We start from the raw sequence: 16,497 nt of genomic DNA, 5'->3' as shown, positions 1-16,497 counted from the left end.
CAAAGAGCCCCAAAAACCCACAACAACCATTAGATTGCTATTTCTTTGTAGAAGAACAAGAAAAAAAACCTCACTACTCTCTGTCAGCAAGAAATGAGAATCACTGTAATGTGTTTATATGTGTGCAGCCTGCAATCCCCACACCAGTATCACAGGCAGCTCCTGGAACCAAAAAGTGTACGGACCTCCGCTTTATAGCATAATTTCAAGCACTGGAATAGACAGTGGGGTGTTAATTTCCAAACAATAGGATAATCAGTGTAGCTAGTTTCTTCCACTTTTTTTCTGAACAAAGATAGATCTACATCCCATTCACACTCCTTAATTACTTCTTCAAAACAATGGTAATAACACTGCATTGAAAGCCAGAACAGAATATTCTAAGATTCAAACCATTTGGTATAACTTTATCACAACCGACAGTAAAAATAGAAAAGTTCTACATTTCACAGATGTGTGCTAAGCCAGATGGTTATAACTATGATTTCTCACATCATACATTACTTACAGATATAGCTGGTGAAAGTGTGATGTTTCCTATTGATTCTTTTAATTCATCCAGCGAAGGCACTGTATAATGAGAGCTACTGTTTGGCTGTACTGGTTTGATTTCCACATGGAATTTCCTTGGTTCATCATCTTCAGAGTCAGACTCACTTGATGAATAGAAATGGTTCTCTTTGGCACGTTATATATAGTTAAGGTAAAAAGTGATTAATAAGTTAATGAATATGTCTAGAAGTTGATTCATGGCAACTGGACTTCTTTCTGATTAAATTGAAACATTTCGCTACTCATCCAAGTAGCTTCTTATATTTACAGATATACAGTTAATGAATAATGTAACTGTTCTACGCACACATATAAACACAGATATCGCAGCAAAACCAAGTGACTAATCAGTATTTTTAAGGCTCATATATAGGCATAGATAGGGAAAAAGGATATTATGAATAGCTTCTGGTTTAATGCTATATCCATCAGCATCTACATCTGGAATATTCTGGAAATAAAACATACCCAATTAGAACATGATAACTCTGGAAACCTATTTAAATAGATGTGATAATGTACTATTATTTTTAATCCATACATACGAGTAACAGTCCTTCTATTAAAACAAATCTTAAACTACAGTTGCAGAGGAATACAGAGATTATAACTGGATACTTACCACATTCAGCTTAAAAAATTTTCTGCAAGCAGGATTCCCATTTCTTTAATTTCACCAAGGAAATCTACAGTTGAAACTTTTGGTAATTTATATACGAAACATTACCCATTGAACTAGACACAAGATCTAGAAAGTATGCCATGTATTGTATATAACTAGTAAAACAGCTTTTCCCTTGTACTGTAAGTTTTTTTAAAAAGGGGGGTGGGGTAGAATCCAATTACATTTTTCATGCCAGCAGCATGTAATCTGCATAAATCTCAGTGGCCAACTGTCTCAATTTTAAAAGTCAGTACTGTATAGGCATTTACTCTTGTGCACCAAGTCACATGACAGGTAGCGCAGTAGCGAATGCCTACACTGATTTTTAACCTCTGAGAATAACACTGTGTTACATTAGCAGACATGATTAATAAGGTGATTATACATATTCAGTGAAGCATAGGAGCTTCTGTACTGTAAACGGAATATGGACTATTATTCCTGCCTTTGTAATTTCAACAGTAGGTTACACTGTAGTCTCTGATTATTGCTTTGAATGTGCACATGGTATAGATAACAGCTCAAATGAGCTTTTGGAATTTTCACTGCTTCAAAGTCTGCACTAGCTTGTTAAAACCCATTGGGTACATTTATGACACATTTTTATGCTCTACCATCAACAATCCTAACTTCAAATTAAAGTATTCATCAGAAAGTAACTTAAATAAGTGGTTTCTTCTACAGGAAAATGCGGATACATCATCTTTTATTTTGGCATGACAACTATGACATTTAAGTGATTGTCCTAATCTATTTGGATTACATTAACGTTACTCTGCCTATGGAGCCTACAAATAACTGGTGTTCTATGTTAGAGGACTAATTACTTTCAAAACTCTATACAGTACCTGAAAGTGTTCTCACACATCACTATGGTATAGGAGAGCAGGTAGACAGAGAACTTGGTTGGCTGTAAACCACAACCATAGGACAACCCCAAAAGGATAAAAATCAACGGTTAAAAAACAACAAGAATCGATTAAAATTAATTTTTAGAATTGCTTTTGTCAACAGCAAGATATAGAGATGTGAAATAAGAGACCTGAACATTTTATAATTCTGTCTAAAATGATTCATGAGGTTTTCTTCTCTTGAAGGGATTTCTGCTAAAATCTCACTGTTTTAATATCCCGAAGAATGAGTAAACTCCAAAATAGTCCTCCTCTTCCGCTGCCTTCAACTTATTTCAGCATCTGACTTTTTCAGCGAGTCTAGGCATCTCATGATGGTTCCAAAGTACAAAAGCCTCAGTTTTATCATTGTTGCCTGTAGAGCGAGTTCAGACTTGATTTGATCTAAAACCCACTTGTTCCTCTTTCTGGCACTCCCACGTATCCACAGAACTCTCCCCCAGCACCATACTTCCAATGAATCAGTCTCTGTTCTGTCAGCTTCCTTCACTGTCCAGTTTTCACATTTGTACATGGCCAACAGTGTTGAAGATTTTGCCAGTGACACACCCTTGCACTTGAGGTTCTTCTTGAGTTCCTTCTAGTTGTCTTCCCAAGCCTCAGTCGTCTTCTGATGTCTTGGCTACAATCCCCATTTGGGTTAATGATAGTACCAAGGTACAAAAAAGCTTCAACACTTCAATTTCTTAACTGTCAACATGAAAGTTGTACAGTACTACCGTAGCCATGATTTTTTCCTATAGCCTTGCTTCTGCATTATCTTCTTTCACCTTCTTCAGGTGTCATTTCAAGTTACTGCTGGTTTCTGTCAATAACACAGTGTCATCTGTAAATTTTTTAATTGCCGGTGTTTCTCTCACCAATTTTCACTTCATCATCATCTGAACCTAGCCTAGCTTTTTTGCATGATATGTTCTGCATACAGACTCAACAAACAGGGAGACAAAATACATTCTTGTCTGATACCTCTGCCTATGGGAAACCATTCTGCTCCTACATATTTTGTCCAACAGTAATTTCTTGTCCAAAATATAGGTTCTGCATCGGAACAATCAAGTGTGAATGAAAACCAATTTATTTCAGAACAGCACACATCTTTTCATGATCTTTACAGTCAAAGGAGTAACTGTGGTCTATAAAGCATAGACTGATCTTCTGAAATTCTATGGAATGATCCAAAAGCCAATATTTATTTGAATTATGATCTACGCTGTTCTTCCTTTCCAGAATCCAGCTTGAACATCAGGTATTTCTCACATCATACAGGATAAAAGTCTTTGCTGCAACACCTTGAGCATCACTTTGCTTGCATGAAAAATTAATGCAATCATCTTATAAGTTATTTCACTCCTTGCTCTTTCCTTTCTTGGGGATTGGAATGTATATTAAAAGTATATTGAATGTTTCCTTTCTTTTGTATTCCATACTTGTTGGCGTAGTCTTCTTAGGATTTTGATAGGTTCAGTCTCTGTAGCCTGGAACAGTTCTATCTCATCAACTCATGTCAATTTATTTATTCCAAGTGCTTTCACATCAGCTTTTGATTCACTTTTTACAACTGCAAGTTCTCTTCCTGTGGGCCATATGACCAAACAGAACCTACAGTATGTACAGTAGTATTTAAATAATTATTTAAATCATGTTTATTTAAATGAAACCCATTGTGTGACAAAGGTTGCTTTGATGTGGATGCATGCTTCTGAAAGGTGTACCAATTATGCTGTAATTCTGTAAAAAGATGTGCACATTTCAGCTAATGTAGACTACATGAAACCTTAAACAGCAAAAGCATGATTAATTGTTGTACCTCCTTTTTAAATATCTATTAACAAGATGCATCTTTTTATTATGTGTTTTTATTATGTGTTATAAAACCACTGCTGGTTAAACACAGGCAGATGTATGCCAACTAAACACAGCCTTATTCATGGGATATTCTGAGCAAAATAAATTACATATGAGAGGTTCACTTTTTTAAAAAAATGAAACTATTACTTGCATTGATCTTTAGTTATTTCATTATCTGGAGATTAGAACATAACTTTATATCTCCTTTTATTATGGAATAAATTTAAGATGTTCAATGATTACAGGCATTCCCCACAAATAAAATTGCAAAATTCAAAGCAACTATAAATATTACGGAAAGTATAAATTGAAAAGATGCAGTTTCTTTTTCACATTTTGCTTTCATAAACAACATAATCTGAAGGGGAGGAGAAGAGTGGCATCATACAGTGCTGTAGTTTAGCTCTACTTGTTCAGAATCATAAGGCTTGCTTTATGCTTAACCTCAAGATGACCCTGTCCATAGGATAAAATGTACTAACAGGACTTGACAACACAGTAAATGGAACAAATACAAATAGCTAGAGGCCTTATACATTCCAATACTACACTATAATCAAAGGACTTCTGAAGCTATATAACTGAACTTGAAATGCTATTTTGTTATCAATCATAGTTAAATGCAATAAATACTGTTAAACAATTGCTTTGGATAGTTTATGACACAAACTGGAAAATAAACTTATTTATTTGAAGCTAGTGACACTAAAGAAGCAGAAGGTGGTCTTGCCTTTTACATACACTTAAATATGGTTACAGTGTTTGTAATCAAAAAAGTACAATATAAATGGTTTTTAAAATCAAATAAACAAAATAGTGTTTTTAAAGTTTTGCTTAACTTAAAAAAAAGAGGAAAGAAAACTTCCAAAGAAATTGAAGGGGCAGGGTGTCTCAAAATAATCCCAAGAAGGCATGCTGGCACATCCCTTTCAGGAGCACTTTCTTTAAAGCAAGCCTGGTTTTTTGACTCTTCAAAGAAAACCATTTTGACCATTTCTGTGACCTTTAATTGCCCTACAAATGTCTCCCTTCCTGGGCTACAAAACTACAACAACGTATCTATTTTGAAACCCTCTTGCTGTTAAGCCTGTTCCATACATGCTGAGTTCATAACAAATTCACTGTTTTACCATTCTGAATGGCCTTTTCTGAATTTCAGTATTTCAGCCCCTGTGACCTGGATTCCTTCCAAATTAACAAAAAAAGGGGGGGCAAGTCTAACCATTCCCTTACAAGATTGGCAAGGTGGATATTTTCAGTTTATCTTATCTCTTTTATATCTGGAGACTTTTAAGGGTTATTTCTGCACTGGAGAGACAATTCTAACTTCATAATATTGTTACTTGAAAACCACTTGCCCACCTCCACCCTACATTCAGCACAGAGCAAGAGCAGACTATCTACATCTACGCCAAATTTGATGTTGAGTCAAAGTCCAGCTTCAAAGTTATAATGGGGGGGGGGGGAAGTGCCCTGTTTTTAGAATTGCCTTGCAGAATGTTGATTTGCTCTGTTGCACAATAATATCCTTGCATTCTCGTGCAGTGATAATCCCAAGAAATTGGTGGTGGTGTCATCTTAAAAAACAACTCAAGAAAAAAAAAGGGGGGGGGGGAGGAAAGGATCCAAGAGAGGCACAGCAGGTAGACAGGCAAGCAGCAATCCAAGATAGGAGCTCAGCATACACTAATCCCACAAGGAACAACTGAAGCAAAGAGCACTCACTGGGTTACAAGGCCTCTAACAGAGTCAAACCTTCCACTTCCCCCGGAAGTTCTTATTGGCTGCATGCTGACAGCCTTCATGACACTATTGGATAAAACATTTCTCTAAATGATTTCACAGACAAAGGGAGAAAGTGCATTGAAAGATTAACACAAAAGAGCAGAAGGCATTTGTGTACTCCTCTTTTGTAAGCACAAATAATGTCTGTTCAAGAATCATCATCATCATTATCATCATTGCAATTTTCAAACAAACATGTGTTTCACAAAAGAGATCTTTTTGTGCTTTGGGTCTTTCATTTAGACATGAAAGGCCCATACCATGACAACTCACAAGTTTGGTTTTGTTGACTAGTTCAATGGAAAACCTACTTTCTCATCTGGAATCTTTCAAAATTCACACTTGCAGCACAGACAATATGGTTGTGGTTAAATCAGTTTGCCTTGTTTTATTTTATTACCTTGAATGGTATTTTGTAGTGGAAAGGCAGAGTTTCAATTAGTAATAATTATGTTTCAGATTAACTTCACTGGCTAGGATACTACCAATTCTCAAAACATAGCATGCCTATTTCTAGACACAGAAAACCGATTTTTGTTACATGAATATATTGCTGGTAGATTAATATATATAAGTTTCTGAATGAGGAGAAAACAACAAGCAGTTAAAAACGCTTCACAAATTTTGATAAAAGATTCTAGTGATAAGGAAGCATGGTATAAATGTAGTAAGTAGAAAATAACAATACAACATAGAAGATTGTAGTGGTAGCAATCCTCTCTTTCAATTATTTTTTTCTAATTCATTCTCCCTTTTTTTGCATTCACATGCATTAGAACTAATAATAACATTCAAATGCACAGATGGGAAGAAGGCAGATTTGGATCTACTGTTAGATCTTTGGATGATTTACAGCTGTTTTGTTATGATTTTTCACTTTTGTTTATCAGTGCAACAAAACTTGCTGTTTAGCAAAACCTCTCTGCCAATTATACTGCCCAAAATGAAGAAAAAAACTATGGCATAACTAGGAATGAATTTTTGAGTAGAAAGACTTGCACACTTTATTCAGTTTTGGTAGTCAACATTCCTGGACTTGGAATCCTTTAATTATTTTGGAATTTGGGGTTCTGGTAGTCCTACAGTGTTGAAGCCTGCCCAACACTGTTTCAAGGTTAGCTATTTGCTCTTTGTTTGTACACAAAAAGTGAACTTTTACAAGTCAATGCTGGGGTATCAGATGAAAACTGAACACTGAAAATACTAAAAACTTCAGAAAACTGTACACTTCCCCTCTGACATAGCAACTTGCGCCATCTGCAGAGAAATGTTACACTGTGTATCCATCAAAGAAGACAATATGTATAATATTTTGGAAATGTTCCTGAAATAAAATAAAACAAATATTCTGAAAGGATGAAATGAAACTCAATTGTTTTACTGGGGGATGGAAGATAATATATAAGGCTTGGTACAGCTTGAAAGGAACATGCAGATACATTTAGACTTGATTTTGTTTCTCCAAAACAAGCAAGTCAAAAAGTAAACACTGTAAGTCAACCCTAGTGATGTAACAATCCACTGATTTATTCCTAGACCTGTTTAAAGCCCAACAAAATGAATATTTATTTTGATAAATGTTTTACACTTTTTCCAAATAAGTAAAGTATATCAAAATGCTCTAGAGACAAAGAGAATATCTGACAGACATAAATTAGGTATCTGTGCACTCTTTGAATTTTAGTATAATACACTTGCTTGACAAAACTGCTTGGAGAATATAAACTTGCTTTCTTCAGAATACTGGAGCCTTAATGAACAAGCATTTTTCAAGCATTCTGAATATATGTATTTTTTCATTTTTGCTAGAGGAGTCTATGTTTCTGTCACCTTGAATTAAACACTGATAAAATGACCATAAAAACTGAAGAAAGGAACACATTGTCCATATTTTATAAGAAATTACAGATTCTTACAAGATATTAACTATGTTCAATTACATTCAAAACAAGACCACTTACCACTGAATCTGCATCTGGACATTCCCTGTAAAAACGACAACAACCACCAATAAATTGTTATAATACATAGATACAACTAAACACTATTGTATGTCTTATCTATTCCAGAAGGATTAATATTTTACCTTTGCTTTTCAGTTATGCCTAAAGCTAGATGCAACACAAAGCATTTTAATATCCTTATTATACATAGTAATGACATCTATTGAGCCTTTTTCAAAAAAGGATAATTCTGAACTTTGGTTACTATACAAACTTTGGATTGCAGCAAAGGAAGGAGCAGTGGTAGAAGGGATTGCTTTTGATTGAGGGCAAATCGCTGATTCTCAAGAGAAGCTGGAGAGTAGTTTCCACTTCTTTCTAGTGGAAGGCAAGGCTGACTACTGAGGTCTCTTTTATATGTCAGATAAGTTAGGAGATAAAAAGCCTCTCAATCCCCAGCACCTTTAAAGGCTGGCAACAGTGGCAACAGAACTGAGCTCAAAATAGTGCAAAGATGGTACAATGAAACCCTCACTATCTTTCCCCTGTAGTTCTGGAAATGAAGTAAAATCCAAGTTAAAATACTGCACAACCTTTACCATAACTCACACTTCTCTTTCTTATTCAGGAAGCACTCTTTATTTCTAAGATGTATATATGCATATTCTAAATATCAGCTTTTTAAGCAAATATTTTAGCGTTAGATCACATAAAGTGAAATCCAGTAGTAACCCAGCAACTAGAGTAGGCCCATTGAATCAACAGAACATACAGTGGTACCTCGCAAGATGAGCGCCCAGTTTAATGATGAAATCGCATTACGACAAAGGTTTTGCAATTGCAAAAGCGATTGCAAAACGATGTTTCCAATGGGTTTTTTTCGCTTTGCGATATCGGTTCCCTCCTTTGGGAACCGATTCTCGCAAAACGACGATTTTCCTACAGCTGACCAGCGGTTTCAAAATGGCCGCTGGGTTAAAAAAAATGGCTCTGGGATGGATTCCTCGCTGCATGGGCAGCGAAAATGGCCGCGCTATGGAGGATCTTCGCTGGACGGTGAGTTTCAAGCTCATAGGAACGCATTAATCCGGTTTTAATGCATTTCTATGGGCTTTTTTATTTTGCATTACGACGTTTTCATTCTACAGCGATTTCGCTGGAATGAATTAACATCGTAATGCGAGGCACCACTGTACACAGATGTTGACTCACCAAATCTCCACTGATTCAATGAGCCTACTCTAGTTGCTGGATAGCTCAGTGGTTTAGGTTTCTGACTGCGGAGTCAGAGGCTGGGAGTTCAATCCCCCACTGTGCCTCCTTGACAGGGGCTGACTCAGTGATCCATAGGGTTCCTTCCAGCTCCACCGTTCTAAGATTTCAGCTACAATTTTAATGCAAACTACTGGCCTACTTTTTTTAAAGTTTTAAATGATTTACTAACATGTCTGAAGTAGACTTACACAGATTCTGCATCTTTTTCCTTCTTAATAATTGCCGGTAACCCAAAAGGTTTTCTTTTTTTTGGCTTTATTCCTACAAAACAAGCAGTTGATTGATGAAAATGAAGATTAAACTTAACATCACAGTTATCAATACAGGTATATTCAGTAAACAGCTTGTGTTTATAAAAGTGGAAATTATCTGTAGGCCAAAAGACGCAGATATTTATTTCTACATATAGAAAATGGCTCATATAGGACATCTGGCTTCATACAAAGGTAGGCACAGCATACAACTACTGAAAGTATGAATGTAGCTCATTTTTTGAGACCAGAACATAGCATAAGTCCTCTTTCAAATGGCATGTTTCTCTTGCCTGCAGTGAGTTTCAGTATAAGCAGCCTTTAGATGAACACCACAGATTCTAAACAATTGTTCATGACTTTCACCATTTGCAGCAAAAAGGGAGTAGCACAAGTAGTCATCATAATATATATGATAGCCATCCCAATTTTTCAATCTTATAGATATTAAATTCATTTTAAGTGCAAGTTAATTTTCTTGGTTTATTGACTGATTGACAACTGATTTTTTTCCCAGGCATAACAACTCCCAGTGCAGATTTAATAGCAATAAAAGCAAGACATGCCATGTCTTCAGGTTTTCAATCTAAGAGAGACAAGTAGCAAAAGAAAGAGAAATGGGAAAAGGGAAAAATCTAGGCCAGTAATCCTTGATGTTATAAATTAAAATAAGCAGCATTTATAGAAATGGGCAGCTTACAGGTATCTCAGTGGGCCTCTAAGATATACAGGCTGTTGGTTTTAAAACTTAAGGTCTCTGGCACCTAGTTGAGATTTACCAACAACCTGTAGTAAATGGTAGTAGATAAGAATGGTTTCTGCCATTCTTATCTACTACCATAGATAAGAATGGCAGAAACTATAAATTGGAATTTCTTGCTGCTTGGTGCTAATTTTCTTCCCAACCATTGTCAATCAGGGTGGATAAAAATAAGTGATTTATTTTTTAAGAAATCAGATTTTAAATTTTAAATTGGATTTTTAAAAATAAAATGCTTTTTGAGGAAACACTGAACTAAATAAAATGTCCTATTTAAGATACATCATAGTACATAGGTTATTTGTCATGAAATAAGGATTAGTTTTTAATTAGGTAGCATGAGGCTGTATATTCATGCAATGTTTGAATTTGGGGATAATTAATTCCATTAGTCCATTCACAATATCATGCTCTTCCAGAGGTTTCTGTAAGATTATTGAGCAAATAGATGTTTGGTTTCACAATTTTCAAAACTAAATTATATCTGCAGAGATCACATATCTCTTCTTCACAGCAAAAATTCTATAAATTAAACATACAAAATTGAGAAAAATACCTTAATCCCATTGTTCCTTTACAAATCTATGTACAGTGGTGCCTCGCATAACGTTTTTAATTGGTTCAAAAAAAAAAACGTTATGCGAAACATCGTTATGCGAAACACCATTTCCCATAGAGATGCATTGGAAACCGGTTAATCCGTTCCAATAGGCACGGATTGCCGTCCTTAAGCGAAAAAACCCATAGGAAACATCGTTAAACGATACAATGTATCCTCCATTGGAAGGTATTGTAGCTGACTCAATACGTTTCAATGGCTTTGCGAAGTCAATTTTTGCAAAATTAAGTGTGTCATAAAAGGGTCAAAAATGGTTTTAAATGCTTGGATTAGCTTCTGCACCCTCTAAAACGGATGCAAAAGTTAATTTGGCTTTGATCTGACTTTTCGTTAATTAATGGTGAATTTTTTTCCCCCAACTTTTGACAGCTGTCAAAATCTGACAGCTCCATTAATTCCTATGGGGGAAGAAAAAATTCACAAAAAAATTAATGAAGACTCAGCAACTGTTCTAAATTCTTGGGTTCGTTAGAGGACCCCCTAAGTTGTGTGCAAACCTGATTTGGCTTTGATCTGAACTTTCGTTAATTTTTTGTAAATTGTTTTCTCCCCCATAGGAAAGCATGGAGCTGTCAGATTTTGACAGGTCCATTGGTTCCTATGGGCCAAAAAACAAAAATTCACAAAAAATTAACGAAACGTCAGATCAAAGCCAAATCAGGTTTGCACATGACTTAAGGGGTCCTCTAACGAATCCAAGCATTTAGAACCGTTTTGGACCCTTCTAAGACACTTTTTAAATTGAAAACAAAAACATCGTTAAGTGAAGCAGGGGACCTAAAACAAAAAACGTTAAGAGAAGCATGGTCCCAAAAACGCTATGCGAAAATCGCCCATAGGGAAAAACGTTATACGAAGCACAATCTGCCTCTGAAAAAATAAACGTTAAGCGAAAAAAACGTTAAACGAAGCAAACGTTATGCGAGGCACCACTGTATTAAGATCGTACCAGCAAGAATGAGTCTTTATGTAGAAAACCATGATTTAAATCTTGTCTTACTGACTAGTGGTTTAACTTTTGATTTAAATTGATTTGATTTATTGGAATGCATAGAGTACAAGTCCTACAGATTAAGGAACATCTGGATGCATGCATGTGCACACACATGCATCCACAGGCACAAAGTTACCAACTTCCCAGTAATGTCTGTGATAAAAACACATGAAGCAAGTTTTGAATCACAGTAAAAGACAAAATGCAAGAACTCGGATCCATTTCTACCACATCAAAAAGTATTTCATTTAAAACTAAAGAACGTGTTTCACCCAGTGTTTTAAAACCATTTTTACAATTTCCACTAGAAATAATGCAGTATGTATATCTCAATCCATTTCTACAATGCAAGAAAACATACCTTCAACTGCACTGGCTGTATTACATTCTTCAAATTCAATGAGACCTTTGAAAATAAAAAAAAAAGTTATTCTTTGTTTATTAGTTTTAATTTAGAGTTACAATATTTGGTTAATAAAAATAAAACAGTTAACCTTCTAATCTGCTTTAACTGCTTGAAAAATACAAGTGCTATGTTTCATTTTAACAGAGGCATTCTCCCTCTCTCAGAAGAAAAGGTCTCTTCTGCAAGGGAACTGGATAGGCTGCTCACTGTAACTGTGAATTTATACATTGGAGTTTTTCCTGTGCCTGCACAAAACTCCTTCGAATATTCTAGAGCTTTTTAAAAAAGATCATTAATCCATTCTCCCATAAGCACATGCTCCCCCACTGTACAATGAATCCTCAGTTCTTCCAGTCTGCTGCTGATAGAGAATACTTGCAGGGAAGGCCCAGGAGAAGATGGGTGGGTTGTATGAATTCACAGATAACCATTCAAAGATCCAGTTACAGGTAAGCAACCTGCCCTTCTTCTTCATGGTCTCTATGAATCTCACATGTGGGTAACTGACCATCACTTACCAGCTGGTAGAAAGTTATGCAGACACAAAAAAGACCACTGTTCTGCTGAATGGAGCACCAAGTTCCACTTTGATCTCTGGTCTATAATGTTTGATCAATGTTGAGGGTTGTGACCATGCTGCAGCTCTGAAAATGTCTCTCAACTAAATGCCTCTGAGAAAGGCTGTAGATGCAGCAACTGCTCTAGTAGAATGTGCTTTCAACAATGCAAGGAGGGTTTTTGTTTTTTTTTGGCCAACTAGTATGGCAAAATAACTGTGTTGACTATCCATTTTGATATATGCTGATATGTTACATGTTCCCCCTTCCTTGAGCACTGATGATTCACAAATAGTTTATTAGACTTTCAGAACTGTTTGGCACGTGAAATATAGAAGGATAAGGCCCTACAGACATTTAGTGTTTGAAGTAACTTCTCCAAATTCTGAGACTGATGATGGAAAAATATTGGGAGCACTAGGGGCTGATTAAGATAGGTGTCTGATACAAACTTTGGCATGAAGAACACGTCCAGAAAATTGGACTGAAGAAAGGGTGGATAATACCTTAGTGTGCTAAGTTCACTCACTCTCCATGCTGATGTTACTGTGACTAAAAACATCGTCTTATATGTTAGTAGTTGTAATTCTGCAGTTTCCATTGTCTCAAAAGGTGGCTTCATAAGCTGGTTGAACACCAGAGTGAGTGACAACTGCAGCCACGGGGGTTGCACATCAGGTTATATGTTTTTCAAACCTCTCAACTCTTTTATGGGTTTGATTCTTGAACTGAGATGCATTGGAGCCTGGAGGCTGAAATGCTACTATTACAGATAAGTATACCTTTAGTGATGCATGAGATCAGCCTTCCTTTAAGTTAAAGCACAAGAATACGCAAGGTAGGTGGGAGGTGAGATTTTCCATTGATTCAGCAAAGCATACCAATTTTCTCCATTTATATTTGTAATTCTGTCTAACTTTCCTGCCTTCACACATCATCCTTTTAAGTGTTGGAGAATTCTCCACACTATCAATTACAGCCTGGTTAGGTCCAGGTAACAGACTGTCCCTCTGTCTTGTGTTATCAATTCTAGGATCACTGGTGGCTAGTAAATGTCTGTTGCCATTATTCTCAATGTTAAGAACCATGCTTGATGTGGCCACTATGGGAAAATCAGTATTGTGCTGGACCCGTTCTGGTGAAGTTTCACTACTAATCTGTGTAGTGGGGGATAGGAGAGAAAAAATGAACAAGTCTTCTTGTCCAACAAGACATAAATGCAGCAAGTGAATCCTTTCCAGTATCAACCCATGAGCAGTATTTTTTTTTTTGCATTTCCTGATGTTTCTGTTTGCAAACAGTTCTATTTTCAGATGATCTTAACAAGTGCAAATTTCCTTGAACACATGTGAGGCTAGTTCCCATACATAGATCTGAGTTTTTTTTGTCTGCTTAGTTGATTGGTATTGCCTTGTACTGATGTTGGGAAGATGTTGTGCTAAACACACCATTCCCACAGTTGAACTGTTAGGTACAGGATAGACATTGAATATATTCCATCTTGTCTTTGTATGCAGTACATTGTAATGGCATTGTCTGTAGCCACTTTGTGCTGATATCACAGCCGGCATTTCTAGCTTGTTTATGTGTAGTCATTTTTCTTCTTCAGACTAGAGAACATGAATTTGTTGGTTTTGGCAATGACCCCCCCCCCAAACTTATCAAGCCTGCATCTGGCATCACTTGAATGTCTAGGTAAAGCTGCTTGAATTGTCTCCCCACAGTCAGACTGAAGTTGTCTGGCCACTGTAACAGCTGGTCTGCTAGCTCCTGTGTCATTATTAGTCTCTTTACATTGTTCTCAGTGAGGATGTCAGATACCACACTTGGAAGGATCTAATTTTCAATCTGGCATGTGGTATTATTGCTGTTGTTTAAGCCATGAAGCTCAAGTTTGTTTATCCCATCTTGAGGCAAGTATGCTCTTACAGTCCTCGAGTTTAGTATCATTCCAATGTACTGAATTATATTTTTTTGGTTCTAAGTGTGACTTGTCTAGATCCGCTAGCAGATGTAGTGTGAAAGAAACACCTTTCTCAGCTTTGCCCTTCAAATACAGCACAATCAACCAATTGTCAATGTATGAAAATACTGTATGGTCCTTACACGGATCCTGAGGTATGCAACAACTGTTGCCATATATTTTGTGAAGACCCCTGGTGTTATCAATAGACCAAGAGGGAATGCTTTGAACTTATAAATCCTGTCATCCAAAAGGAAATGCAGGAAACATTTGATGGTCCAAACAGATAGTAATATTGAAATAAGCATTCTTGAGGTCTATTATAGCAAACTAGTATACAGTACTTCCTTAAGAAGTTGTAATATTGTTTCCATTGTCACCATTCTGAATTTCTTGGTATATATGAGTTTACATCTCTCAGGTCTAGAACAGGCCTTAAATCTTCATCCTTCTTGAGAACCATTAAATAACAGGTATAGTGGGAACTGAGTCAAGGGTCCCGTTTGGACTTCTTTTTTTGGAAAATGTCATAGGAGAGGGCTTTTGTCTTTCTGTAGGAAATCTGGCTGTTGGATAAGAGAATAGACATCTTGAGCAGGGCCAGTATTGTCGCTGCTGAAATTGTGAAGAGAAGTCCATTCTTTTGGTGGTATTTTTCTTTTTGTACAGATTGTTCATGATACTGCCTGTCTTGTAACTGAAGAGGCCCTCAGCATAAAAAGGTAAGTCCTTCTTCCTCAATGTAGAATCTTCTGAAAGATCAGCTAAACAGAGTTATACAATTCTCCTTAAAGCTATGCCGCCAACATGTTCTTTGCAGCAGTCAGTTGCATGTCTTGCTGAATACATCTGCTACACTGCAAGAGATACAGCCTCTTGTTTGAAACTGAGAGCTATGGTTCTTTTGTCTTTGGGTATGCTATTCCATGTGATAATTTGCTATCCTTATTCCAAGTGCTGTTGCAGAATAAATCCTTTCTATCATCTCTATTGCTGGATGATGTATTATTGTGCCCCTTTTTCGGATTTGGGAAGCTTCCACAATAACAGAATAGGGCTGTGGGTGCTTTAAAAGAAAAAAAGGTTCATTGTTATGAATCTTATAGATTTTTGAGTCTCCTGGAAGTTTGTGGCTGAGTCGATGGCTTGGCCCACGACTCCTTGCCGAAATCTAATAAAGTAGGTAACATGTCAAAGTGGACAGGCACAGGCATACCTTTATTTATAATAAACAGGGTCAGCCCTCAGTGGAGGTGGTCTTGGAATCTCTAACTGTGGCAACTTTGTCATCCTGTGAATTAAGCCATCCTCAGATAGAGAAGGAAAATTCATGTCCCCAATGCCTAACTCTGGATCAGTGGCCAGGATCGATGGAGACCTATTTTCTGAACCCTACTCTTGGGAATGGCATCTGTCAGTGACTGTTTCCTATTTCCGTTCCACAGAGATGCAATAACCACAGATTAAACAACAGGTAAAATCTACAATGAAGAAGATGTTTAGTCAATGGCAGCTGAAAGGGAACCAAGGATCACTGTAGGGTGGAAGAGCATGCACAGTACAGGGGATTGGATTAATGGTCTTTTTTTTTAAAAAAAGCTCTAGAATGTTCTAAAGAGTTCTGCACAGGCACAGAAAAAAAATCACACATGGTATGATTCACAGAGACCATGAAGAAGAAGAAATTGGAGAGCATCCAAATAGAGCCTGCATGTGGAGGACACATGTCTCAAGATACAGTGATGTTTACAGCCCCACTTCTCCCCAGTCTTGGAAGAAGGGTGGAAGATTATGAGTCTCATCTTCAAAACCACACTCAGTTCTGAAGCAGTATGAGTAATCACATGATTTTGAATCTTGTTCTCTACCAGTGATGCAACTTCACCCTTGCTACAGCTGGACAGATTTAATGGAAAGCACAATTTTTGTCTGCTCTTTGTCAAACAAAATTGCACTAAACACAACAATT

General features: G+C 36.6%; 1 protein-coding gene across 2 annotated transcripts in view; it reads right to left on the bottom strand.

Annotated features, from left to right (window-relative positions):
- FCHO2 (FCH and mu domain containing endocytic adaptor 2) overlaps positions 1 to 16,497 on the bottom strand; it is a 104,705-nt gene that overhangs the window by 37,221 nt on the left and 50,987 nt on the right. For both annotated transcript variants that reach the window (XM_020790236.3, XM_020790237.3), the window contains exons 9-13: positions 11,964 to 12,008; positions 9,167 to 9,239; positions 7,722 to 7,746; positions 949 to 1,003; positions 509 to 687 (exon numbers count right to left, since the gene is read on the bottom strand). In XM_020790236.3, coding sequence (XP_020645895.3) covers positions 509 to 687; positions 949 to 1,003; positions 7,722 to 7,746; positions 9,167 to 9,239; positions 11,964 to 12,008 — 377 coding nt within the window. The remainder of the gene's footprint in view (positions 1 to 508; positions 688 to 948; positions 1,004 to 7,721; positions 7,747 to 9,166; positions 9,240 to 11,963; positions 12,009 to 16,497) is intronic.

Source organism: Pogona vitticeps, chromosome 2 (genome assembly GCF_051106095.1).
Source record: "Pogona vitticeps strain Pit_001003342236 chromosome 2, PviZW2.1, whole genome shotgun sequence".
Taxonomy (NCBI): domain Eukaryota; kingdom Metazoa; phylum Chordata; class Lepidosauria; order Squamata; family Agamidae; genus Pogona; species Pogona vitticeps.
This window is presented reverse-complemented; position numbering and strand designations above follow the sequence as displayed.